The sequence below is a fragment of the Microtus oregoni genome, unplaced genomic scaffold, assembly GCF_018167655.1.
Source record: "Microtus oregoni isolate MIOR12 unplaced genomic scaffold, Mior012 000046F_ref0000063, whole genome shotgun sequence".
Lineage (NCBI taxonomy): Eukaryota > Metazoa > Chordata > Mammalia > Rodentia > Cricetidae > Microtus > Microtus oregoni.
This window is the reverse complement of record NW_024543220.1, coordinates 14,723,675-14,735,987: the sequence shown is the minus strand read 5'-3', so window position 1 is coordinate 14,735,987 and position 12,313 is coordinate 14,723,675. Positions and strand designations below refer to the sequence as shown.

At 50.2% G+C, this 12,313-nt stretch overlaps 1 protein-coding gene across 1 annotated transcript in view; it reads right to left on the bottom strand.

Moving 5' to 3' along the window:
- The window catches only part of Tbc1d22b (TBC1 domain family member 22B), a 54,965-nt gene that overhangs the window by 13,095 nt on the left and 29,557 nt on the right, over positions 1–12,313 (bottom strand). Inside the window, exons 8-10 of the mRNA XM_041634889.1 lie at positions 10,183–10,297; positions 1,467–1,573; positions 668–743 (exon numbers count right to left, since the gene is read on the bottom strand). Of these exons, the coding sequence (XP_041490823.1) occupies positions 668–743; positions 1,467–1,573; positions 10,183–10,297 (298 nt within the window). The remainder of the gene's footprint in view (positions 1–667; positions 744–1,466; positions 1,574–10,182; positions 10,298–12,313) is intronic.

Sequence of the window (12,313 nt, the reverse complement as noted above, 5' to 3'; positions counted from 1 at the left end):
AGAGCCTGTATCAAGGATGCTGTTATGTCACCACTGATAGACAAGGTCAGCGCAAAGCCTGGATGCTAACGGCAATGGGAAGCCACTGATGGTTCCAAACAGAAGAAGGGCACAGCCAGAACACTGCTCTAGAAAAACTAGTCCCAGGCTGGAGAGGTAGCCCAGCAGTTAAGAGCATTGGCTGCTCTTCCAGAGGACCCAGGTTCAGTTCCCAGCACCCACATGGCAGCTCACACTTGTCTGTGACTCCAGTTCCAGGGGATCTGACACCCTCACACAGACATACATGCAGGCAAAGCATCAATGCACATCAAATAAAAATAAATAAAACATTTTAAAAAGAAAACCAGACCCATGACAATGGTTTGAAAGAAGAACAAGTAAAGAATGTAAGTCCTTCTAGGAGGAAGGTGTAGAGGAAACGGCCCAGACCGGGGCTGTAGAGAAGGAAGGGGAGAGGCGGCGACTAGGACAGCGCTGTGGGAGAACTGAGAACTTGGTGACAGAAATGAGATGGGAAGACCTTGGGACAACAGCAGAGCTCACAGTCCTCCTGCAGAGCCCAGACAGGGCTGCAGAGGCAAGGTCACTGCAAGGACAAGCTGGGAAGGGAGCCGGGGAAGGCCACATTGGCTACTGCTAGAGAAGTCTTGTTCTCTCAACCTACCATCGATCCGGCTGACGAGCTCTTCCAGGGCCTTGACCTTCTTCTGGATCCCTGGCTGTGCAAAAGTGTAGTTATCCTGCAAAGGACACAGAGCCTGGGTGAGCAGAGTCCAAAGCAGCTGCCTACCACACAAGAGCTTGTGCAGACACAGGCCAGGTACTATCATCTCAGGTACCATCCCTCCTCTCGTTTTTTGAGATCGGGTCTCACTGAGACTGGAGTTCACAGAGTGCGGTGAGCACCTCCCCAGTGCTAGGGATCAGGCCCAGGTTTACTTTATTAACTGAGTCTTCTCCCCAGTCCCTGAGGCACATTTAAAAGTAGACCAGGGGCTAGAGAGATGGCTCAGTGGTCAAGAGTGCATATACTGTCTTCCAGAGGACCCACTGTGGTTCCCAGCACCACATGCAGTGGCTCCTGAAACTCCAGATGCAGCAATCCGACACGTCTGGCTCCCACTAGCACCTGCACCCATGCGCACATACCCATATAGACGCACGATTAAAAATAGAGGAAACAAAGCTCAGCAGAGCTACAGCTAGTGACAGCGTTTTCATAAAACTGTAGCACGTAGTGAAAGGCTGCTGGAGCCCTGCCCTGTGCTGAGCATATGAGAGCAAGGGCTAGGGCTAGGGTAACATGGTGCTCTCCTCAGACTCTGGGGGACACTAGACCAGTGTCTAGTGAAACTAATAGAAGAGGCAGAGAAGCACTGGCAGGGGCGGCCCTGCGGGACACAGAAGGGCTTATAAGGAAGTAAAAGACCTAAGGGAGCCCTGGACCAGCCGGGGCGGCTCACCTGGATCCCATCCAGCAGCTTGCTCATGCACCAAAAGCTGTCGGCTTCGATGCTTCGCAGCATGTCCTGAGACAAGTTGGTCACATCAAAGTTCTCCACATCCTCTTCTGTAAAACAAAAGGTGAAGAAAACCCAGAGCCTTATCTGAAAATGGAGAGAGAAAGTCGACTGTGGTCCATGGTGCATCTTGTAGTTCCCAGGGCTCTCACTGTACCACTGATGGCCATTTCTCACTCCAGCCCAGCATGCCTTGCTCTTCCTTGGCGTTTATCATAAGAAAATGATCACTCAGGACTTTTGCTCAATGAGCTATACTCAGCTCAACCCAAGGAACTCTGACTGCAGATGTTCAGTGAGCTGTCCATCATACTCAGAGGACAACTGGGTCAGAGCCCCCATTCAACATAGGGATGGACTCCCTTAATGCTGGCATTAGACCTGGTGTGTGTGGAAGCCTCTAGGATTTAATTCCATCATGCTGGTATTTCTCACTGATATAGGACACATACACACACAAGTTTTGTAGACAAACACCATTGAGAAACACTGTATTTCTATACCATCATCTTGCAGACTCAGCCAAACTGTACATATAGCCATGCATGTGCAGGGACCTGCAGAGGCCAGACGATGGTGTCAGATCCCTGGCTGGAGTTCCAGGCAGGGCAGTTGTGGGCACTGAAACTGAACTCAGGTCCTCTAAAGAGCAGGGAGCTGTTTTAATACCGCGTTGTATCTCCAGCCCAAATGCCTACTAACTTCTCATGAAAATTCCAGCTAGTAGCAGGGATAAGGGGCAGGGTGTGGGACAGCTAGCTCACTGCACTTCCTCTGCCTACAGGGAGGATGGCTGAGCAGAGGGAGGAGTGTGCGCTCTGGAGGGCTTCATTCAGCATAAACAATCTGTTCAGAAGGATCATTAACCGTCCACTTGAGGAAACTCCACACATAATTGGAGCTCAACAGGAAAGCTCGCCAGCCTCGCTGCCCCAGGTGGGGACTGAGTCTGTGGTTGTCATGAAGTGTATGGCAGCCGGGACCGAATGCAGGGAGTGAGTTTAAGGGTGTTTTATGGCCATTTTAAGAGGCAATGCATCCAAAATGGGAAAACCAAAAAGCTCTTTATGAAAACAAAATTGGCCTCTCTGGGCTTGCAGAGAACACAGCTACTGATCAGCTGGTAAAATGCACTGGAGCCGCAGCTCCTCAGTGCTGACTTTGCTCAGAACTCTTGGCCCCACAGCAGTCAGGGAACACAAGCCTCACAAACAGTATGGAAGCCCCGAGCAGAACTGCCTAGCTCTCCTCAAGCTGGTGGCTCACTGCTCCAGGCACTTCCAGGAGCCCTGGCAGGTCCTGGAGCAATCCCAGCCTCCACCATCAGGAAGGACTCAGACACTCAAAGCCATCAATTGCAGAGGCCTCACTGGTTCCCAGTTCATTCGTGTTCTCTCCTCTCTCTCTCTTTCTCCCTTCCTCCCTCAGAACCCCTTGCATAAACTGAGCATGGCGGCACACGTAGCACACACAGCACGTGGGAGGCAGATGAAGAAGGATCTCTGTGAGTTTGAGGCTAGCCTGGTTTACAGAGTGAGTTCCAGGACAGCCAGGGCTACATAGTGAGACCCTGCTCTAAAAAACTAAAAGTCCTTTGCACAGTACTTTTTCCTCACAGGAGTCCACTGGAGCTGGGGAGACAGCACAGGGTAAAGCACCTGCCGTGCAAGCGTGAGGGCCTGAGTGTGGAGCCCAGCACTGTCTAAGACTGTCGACAGTGAAAGCTCTCGACAGTGAGCACCCTCAACAGTGAGCATCCTCAACAGTGAGCACCATCGACAGTGAGCGTCCTCAACAGTGAGCACTCTCGACAGTGAGCGTCCTCAACAGTGAGCACCCTCGACAGTGAGCACCCTCGACAGTGAGCACCCTCGACAGTGAGCACCCTCGACAGTGAGCACCCACGACAGTGAGCGTCCTCGACAGTGAGCGCCCTCGACAGTGAGCGCCCTCGACAGTGAGCGCCCTCGACAGTGAGCGCCCTCGACAGTGAGCGCCCTCGACAGTGAGCGTCCTCGACAGTGAGCGTCCTCGACAGTGAGCGTCCTGGACAGTGAGCGTCCTGGACAGTGAGCGTCCTCGACAGTGAGCACCCTCGACAGTGAGCGTCCTCAACAGTGAGCGTCCTCAACAGTGAGCATCCTCAACAGTGAGCACCCTCGACAGTGAGCGTCCTCGACAGTGAGCATCCTCAACAGTGAGCACCCTCAACAGTGAGCGTCCTCAACAGTGAGCGCCCTCGACAGTGAGCACCCTCAACAATGAGCATCCTCAACAGTGAGCGCCCTCAACAGTGAGCATCCTCGACAGTGAGCACCCTCGACAGTGAGCATCCTCGACAGTGAGCACCCTCAACAGTGAGCATCCATAATCTCAGTACAGGCAGGTGGAAATGGGGATTTCTGAAGCTCACAGTCAGTCAGCCTAGTTGAACTGATGAACTTTGGGTCTGGTGAGAGACCCTGTCTCAAAAACAAAACACTCCAACCCCTAAAAACCCAGAATCAATTGCAATCAATCATTGCCAACCTTTGGCCTCTGTACATATGTGAGCCCACACCCACACCTATACACACTCACTCCTACAGATACTATACACAAACCAAGAAAAAGTAAATGACCATACAGTTAGAAGAATAAGAAAGCACAGTTTTGTTTTGAGGAGTCTCACTATGTCCCCCAGGTTGGCCTCGACCTCCTAAAGTCAAGTAATCCTCCAGCCTCAACCCTCCGAGTAATCAAGAACCTTCCTGTGTATAACTTCAGGAGGTTGGAGGGTCACGTGAACACTGCTGGTGCCAGGACTTGATGACAGCAGACAAGACCCTGAGAACACAATCCTCCAGATGGAACAGAGAAGGTGGAGGAAGCCAGAGCCTGCGAGGATACAGGCTCTCTCAAAGGCATGTGGAGGAAAGCCAGCCTCGGGCTCTCCTGGAGAAGAGACCCACAGGGAGGTGGTTCTGCTCCACAAGGCCCACATCTCTGCTTGTCATAGAAACATGTCATTTTGGAGGTACAGAGAAGCTGCTGGCCACAGAGGCACCATCACACAGGGCCTGCCAATCAGAGCATTGAAGCTTAGCTCAGAATGACACATAAGGTCTGGCTAAAGTGTGGGATAGCTGAGGCAGACGTGAGCTAGAGAGGTGGCTCAGTGGTTAAGAGCACCTGTAGATCTTGCAGAGGAACTGAGTTTGGTTCCTGACACCCACATGGAATGGCTCACAACTACCTGCAATCCCAGCTCCAGGGAAGCCAAAGCCATTATTCTCTGGCCTCCACGGGCACACATACACACAAATAAAAAACAATACTGTGGTACTAAGGGATGCACTCACCCCCTCAGGGACAGGAAACCCAGCAGTGGACTCCTTAGGGAGCACTCACCCCCTCAGGACAGGAAACCCAGCAGTGGAGTTTCCAGGGAGCACTCACCCCCTCAGGACAGGAAACCCAGCAGTGGAGTCTCCAGGGAGCACTCACCCCCTCAGGACAGGAAACCCAGCAGTGGAGTCTCCAGGGAGCACTTACATACAGGGATACCACTTGGCAGACTGGGATTGTTCACTCTGGGGCTCCAGATAACTGTAACCACACAACCATGCCTTCCCAGCTGCATGCACCAGGGCATGCTCCTTCCGCGGCGGAGCTCCACCCACAGTAAGAACAGCTATGGACGGCTGGTGCTGTCATTCCCAGTTTCTCCAGTCTGTGAATGTTCTTGTTCTGTCTTGTGGGACTTACAGTTTCCATTCTCTTTGAGCAAACGTCTAAGAGTGGAAGGCAGGATGCTTTGTTTGCTTAGGGTCCACATCCCAGCTCCTACGAGTCCACCTCCATGATATGGGAGACCGCCCTGACACTCACGGGGTACAGCCCACAAGTGTGATATACTGCCCCCCAGTGGCCACGTCTGACACAATCCCACTACCTTTGGCGCATTCTGTGCCTAAACCATGGGATATGGGTTTCGGTCTATGTATGTGTGAAGCCACAACGAAAGGCATGAGAAGAGGGGAGATCTTCAGAGTCTCTGGCCTCCAAGCATGAGAAGGGAGAGGGAAATGGTGGCATATGAAGTGCTACTGGAGAAAATAGCTCAGCTATGGGGTACTACTAAGTTCCAGGAGGGCATGATGGGACAGTACGCCTTGGGATCTTAGGGAGGATGACTCTCAGGAAGCAGTCACTCAGGGGATAAGGAGGTAAAGGAATGATAAGGCTTCAGGTTTAAAATGTTGATTCTAGAAGCCTTGCCACCAAGCCTGAAGATCTGAATTTGATCTTGGAATTCACATGATGCAGCTAACTGACTCCTTCAAGATGTCCTGTACCAATACACATACACCCCATATAGACACACACCATATACACACCACACACCTTAAATCCCAGCACTCAGGAGGCAGAGGCAGACAGATCTTTGTGAGTTTGAGGCCAGCCTGGTCTACACAATGAGTTCCAGGATGGCCAGAGTTAAAGTTTCTGTCTCAAGGAAAAAAAAATTAAAAATGCTGAGCTGAGGGAAGGAGGCAGAGAGCAGTACTCACAGAGCCCACGTCAAGCTGGAGAAGCTTGATTTTCAAGCTGAAAAGGGTCTCAGGACGGGAACCGCATGGCCAAGCCCCTGTGAGTGGCTGGAATGGAAGCCGGGAGCAGATACAGTGAGCTGAGAAGCCAGCTCTGCCAGTGCCTCACTCCAGGCCTATGGAAGTCAGGGCACAGCAGGGGAGAGTGAAGTTCAAGAAGCAGTTAAGGGGCTGCAGATGGGGCTCAGGGGCAGACTGTCTGCTTAGCGTGTACACCGCCCTAGATGCATCAGAGCTGTCTGGACACGCCAAAGTGACAAAAGTGGGTTCTGAACTAGTCTTAGCACTTCTGACTTCAATGACAGGCATTGTTGCCAACTCAGTTACAACACGGCCAGGTTAAGGAAGGGGGCACTCAGTCTGAGGAGTCTAAGGAGGATGATTGACAACTGCCTGCAGGAAACTAGTCCCTCTTTTCCACCAAGCAAAAGGAACTTGGGGACTGTAAACTCGGAATAGACTTTCCAGGATTATTACTGGGTGTGTCCATAAAACTGGGTTCAGACAGGAGACGTAGCTGAAGAACCACACACAGTTACAGGATGGCGTTAAACAGAAGACTGTGCAGGGCTGAGCTCACCTCACAGCACGGGAATCAGAGCTTGGATCCCCAAAAGCCATGGAGCTGGCTGGGGGCAGCAGTTCACCTGTGGACAGAGAATCCCGGAGCAAGCTGCCTAGGGAGACCAGCCATATCAGTGAGCTCTGGGTCTGATGTACAGACTGCCTTTTGAATACAGAGGAAGAGTGACCAAGGTGCTCCTCAATACCAACTTCAGGTCTCTGTATGTAAGTACATGTGCACACACAAGTACACTCACTTGCACATACACATGCTCACACACACGTACCCAGACATGCAAACATGGATAAACGCACGCATGCACGCACACACGAAAATGGAAGAGAAAAAAAGACCCATGCCCTACTACCCTCCTTCCTCCATGCTGGCTGGAATGTAGATGTAATGACACACATATGTACTCTGGATATTGAGTGAGAAGCTACATGCTGAGGCTAAGACAAGAGAGATAGGTGTGGGACCTTTGTGCCCCAGACTACTTACCTATGAAAGACAGGCTCTGCTGTCTTACTTAAAGCACTGTCGCACGGAACAAGTTAATCCTGATCCTCTCTGACATACGCAGGGAGAGATGGTCCCACGGGAATGGGCATGAGTCAGAGGTCTGGGAGGGACTTCCCTCCGGGAGTTGTAGTACTATCTGTGATCATGCTTCTAAGCAATCTCCAAAGGAATTCCAGCTGGCTTGCTTCACACGGAGAAAGAGAATGAAGCAACTTGACCACTGATTATTTTGCTGGAAAGAAAAGGCTTCTTATGGTAGGCCATGGTGGGCTGGCAAGATGGCTCAGTGGGTAAGAGTTCTTGCTGCTGGGCATGACAATTGAGTTCGATCCCCAGAACCCATATGGTATAAAGGGAGAACCAACTCCCATAAGCTGTCCTCTGACCTCTACACACGGTGGCATGCACACAGAGACACACAAAACAAATGATTCAATTTTTTAAGAATAAATTGGATGTGTCCCAAACCTGCTCTTCCATATGACATCCTTATCACTTGCACACACCCACACGCCTTTTTCTACACACCTGCACACGGGAGCTGATGCTCACTTCCTCAGTTCAGAGCTGGACTGACAGGATGTGCAGGACACCACAGTCGCGGGGAACCCCTCCAGGACTGTACGCTGGGCCTGGCACAGCTGGCTTCTGCGGTAAAGACACTGCTGGGGCCAAGCTAGCTGTGGACAATCTCTCCACAACTCCAGATGGATCCAGTACTAGGTTTGCTGCTTTCAACTCTTGTGAACAATGACAGAGCACAAAGCAAGCTAGGGCGCTAACTGATAATTTATAAAAGCCAGAGAGGGTCAGTAAGATGGCTCAGTAGGTAAAAGTGACGGCCACCAAGCCTGATGACATGAGTTCAAGGTACCACTAGTACCTATGATCCCCACAGGTGGCAAATGCATATACACACACACACACGCACACACACACACAAACTAAAGATTGCTTTTAAAAGGAGTAGAGAAAGATAAAGAAAAGGCATGTAGTTTATATATAACGTTGAAACAATCTGCCATTTAGCTGGAGTAATTTTAAATCCTAATTCCTGACATACAGGAGAATAAAGTATTAATGAGAGAGAGAGAGAGAGAGAGAGAGAGGGAGAGGGAGAGAGAGAGAGACTGACTTTGTGTTTGGTTTTCAGCACCCACATGGTGGCTTACAACATCTATAACTCCAGTTCTAGGAGAGCCAACACCCTTCTGGGCTACACAGGCTACATGTTGCGCTGATACACATGCAGACAAGGCAAACACTTAGATACATGAAGTAATAAAAGTATTTTCTTTTTATAAAGAGAGGCATACACTGGGTAGAGAGCTGGCTCCGTGACTAAGAGCACTTCCTGCTCTTGCAGAGGGCCAGGGTACAATTCTCAACACCCACACTAGGCAGCTGTCAAGCCCCTGTAACTCCAGTGCTAAGGGATCTGCTGCCCTCTTCTGGCCATTGAGAACACCTACACTCACATGGTAAACAGACAAGCAGCCTGTGCACATATACAATAGTCAATTTGAAATGTTTTAAAGAATCATCAAGGACCACGGAACTATGCTCCCTACTCTGACATGGGGGCTGTGCAGGTGGCACCATTAGATCCCAAGGATAAGGCTCTAAGGTCAGCTGTGATCATGTCATGAGAAGAACAAAGGCACTAAAGTCAGAGAATCTGCCTTAGAACTTGTAAAACTCATTAAGTTGCTCAGGCTTTGAAATAGGTTGAGACGTCTGCCTTACAGAGCTGCTGGGCCAATGTGATAAGCACGACACGGCACTGTGCAATGGTAAAGAGCTTTAATTCGGGAGTGGTGCGTTCCGGGTTCCTCCCAGTGTTCTTTTCTGTCAGTTAGGACTCTTGCTTGTTTCTTCACTTGATCTTTAAGACAGGATTTCACTGTGCAGTCCAGGCTACAACTTGGAATGCCCAGCCTTATACTGAGGTTATAACTGTGCCACCTGATTGCTCCTTCACACATTTTGATTCCAACAGCCTTTCTCTGTTCCCTTGACAAAGAGAACAGCACTGGGCACCCATGGGTTTTCTTGAAATCCCTAAGCACAGAAACTGAGGAAACCCAAGGGAAAACCAAACTCTTTGGCTCCTTTAAGAGTCTGCTTGAGGGGCTGGAGAGATGGCTCAGCGGTTAAGAGCATTGCCTGTTCTTCCAAAGGTCCTGAGTTCAATTCCCAGCAACCACATGGTGGCTCACAACCATCTGTAATGAGGTCTCGTGCCCTCTTCTGGCCTGCAGGCTTACACACAGATAGAACATTGTATACATACTAAATAAATAAATATTTAAAAAAAAAAAAAGAGTCTGCTTGAGCTGGGCGATGGTGGCGCACACCTTTAATCCCAGCACTCGGGAGGCAGAGACAGGCCAGCCTGGTCTACAAAAGCAAGCTCCAGGACAGGCTCCAAAGCTTCAGAGAAACCTTGTCTCGAAAAAACAAAGAGTCTGCTTGAGGACTGGAGGAAGAGGCTGTGGCTGTGGATAAGCCTCAGCATGGTCAGGACAGAAGAGTAGGGGGACAGCAGGGTCCCAGGGCACCTTCTGGCCAACACCGCCCTCCAGCATCCTCTGCATGCCCACAACTTACTCCCGAGATCCAGCATGGATGCTGGTACTTAACCTCAAATGTCCACATGGGCACTGGGTCTGAGACACATCTGGAGAACCCTAAAAATAACCTGATTAAGCCATCAAGCTCTTTTTCCTGAGAAGAGAAGGGTGCCTGCTTGACTGCCGTCCTGGGGATACCAGTCTTTGTAAGTGAGATGGGTGATCGTCTCACGAGATAAGCTCCAGGCTGCCTCTGCTGCCCAGACGCTCTGCTCTGCGTATAGCAAAGGGCTGCCTGCCTCGTGCTCAGCAAGACACTGCCACCAGCAGCACACTTGGGAAGACAAACAAGCAGATGGCTGATAGCAAAGTGACAGCACATTCAGCATGGTGGTAGTGCTGCTTACCCACATATTCCGAGAGGAAGACGACAAAGAACGGAGTGACCAGGTCATTGATCCCCTGGACATAGCCACTGGCGGGGTGTCGGATGGCCCAGATAAAGAGAATTCTTTCAAAGATCTAGGAAGACAAGAAGGAAAGGGGACGTGTTAATCTTTGGACATACTTCTCCCTCTACTTACCACATCACCATCTATTTTGGGATCAGTGAAACGTTTTAGGGAGATTTAAGATGCTGTGGGACAAAGGAAGGGAAACGCAGAGAGCTGGAACATGTGCGCTGCTCTGCTCCAAACTCCTCGCCCTCTGTCTTTTCAGTGCCTGGGGACCACAACGTAAAAACTGGAAACAGCGGTGCTAGAGATTACAAACTCAGCACTTCTCTACTTCTGGGAGCAAGGTATCCCACAGGCCAGCTCTGGTGTCTTTCTGAATCTTCCTTGTCATTAAGGAATTAGAGGGAGCAGCACTCTCCACCACTCTCTCTCTCTCAGTGGGGGAAAAGAGGTCAAGACTCAGTTCTGTATGAGGCCCTGGGTTTGATCCCCAGTGTCACAAAAATCAAACAACTGTCTCCATGGCAGCCCTTTCCAAAGGACTTATAAAGGCACCTGCCACTCCAAAGTCTCAGCCTCAGTGATGATGGGAGAGAGTCTTCTGTTTTTTTTTTTTTGGTTTTTCGAGACAGGGTTTCTCTGTGGTTTTGGAGCCTGTCCTGGAACTAGCTCTTGTAGACCAGGCTGTTCTCGAACTCACAGAGATCCGCCTGCCTCTGCCTCCCAAGTGCTAGGATTAAAGGCATGCGCCACCACAGCCTGGCAAGTCTTTTGTTTTGTATTAATTTCATTGGTTAAATAAAGAGACTGCCTCAGCCCTTTAATAGGACAGAAAATTAGGTAGGTGGAGTAAACAGAACAGAATGCTGGGAGAAAGAAGCTGAGTCAGAGAGTCACCATGATTCTCCCACTCCAGACAGACGCAGGTTAAGATCTTTCCTGGTAAGCCAGCTCGTGGGCTACAGAGATTATTAGAAATGGGTTAGATCAATATGTAAGAGCTAGCCAATAAGAGGCTGGAACTAGTGGGCCAGGCAGTGTTTAAAAGAATACAGTTTCCGTGTAATTATTTTGGGTGTAAAGCTCCTCCTACGACATGGTGACTGGCTTTTACAGGGCCAACTATACAAAGCTGGCAGAGCCTCTTTAGGAGAATGAGTGATGGAGACGCACACACATCATACTCAGAAGGTGCAGACAGATGCAAATGAAGATAGGAAGCCCGGCTGCATGGGGGAAACACAGGCTCTGCACTGTTAGGAGGGTCTGCAGTTACTGCTCCTCAGGGAGAAGAAGATGAACCTGAAGGGTTTCCCACACCTCTCCCCCACTACTGGGGCAAGTCAGACTCTCTACACATGATGCTCAAGCAGCTTTCAGCACTGTGGCTGGGGTTAGTGCTCTGCCTCTGTTTGCTAACAATGACCACACCCTCCCTGTACACAAGGGTGGCACGAGCAAAACTGAAGAGAATAAAGCATGACTTCCACCTTGGCATCCAAGCTCCACTAGTGGGGACACCCGTTAAGCCACTGCCCACATCTCTAAAACAAGAGCTGGCATGCAGGGGTGAGGCAAAAATCTCAACATCGCAAGGTGGAAGGAGGAGAAAGCAGGGCAGAGCCTCAGAAACTGAAGGGAGGAAAGAAATGCATTTCAACTTCCTTTGTGCTGCACCTCAGAGGCGCAATGACGGCATCACCCCACAATCTTCCCTTTGGTGTTGAAAGTTACGACAGATCCCGGCAGGAGAAGGATCTATACTTAAATGAACCCATGAACATTATCCAAAGCCACAGATTATCCTTCCCATCGTCCCTCTCTATTGTGAAGAGAACGCAAAGCTCCCTTCAAAAGCCCCGACACTCCATGTCCTGACTGCAGGAAAACCGCAGAGGCAGCCGCTGACCTCATGAGATCATCTCGGCTGGAGACAAGTTAAAGGGCCACTGGACCTTTCCATGTACTCCGTTACCCTGAGGTCTTAAACATCACTACCAGTGCCACTTCTGGGTTTAATTCCAAAGGAATTAAATATTAAATTGAAACATATTTGCATACCCATGCTCAATACAGCATT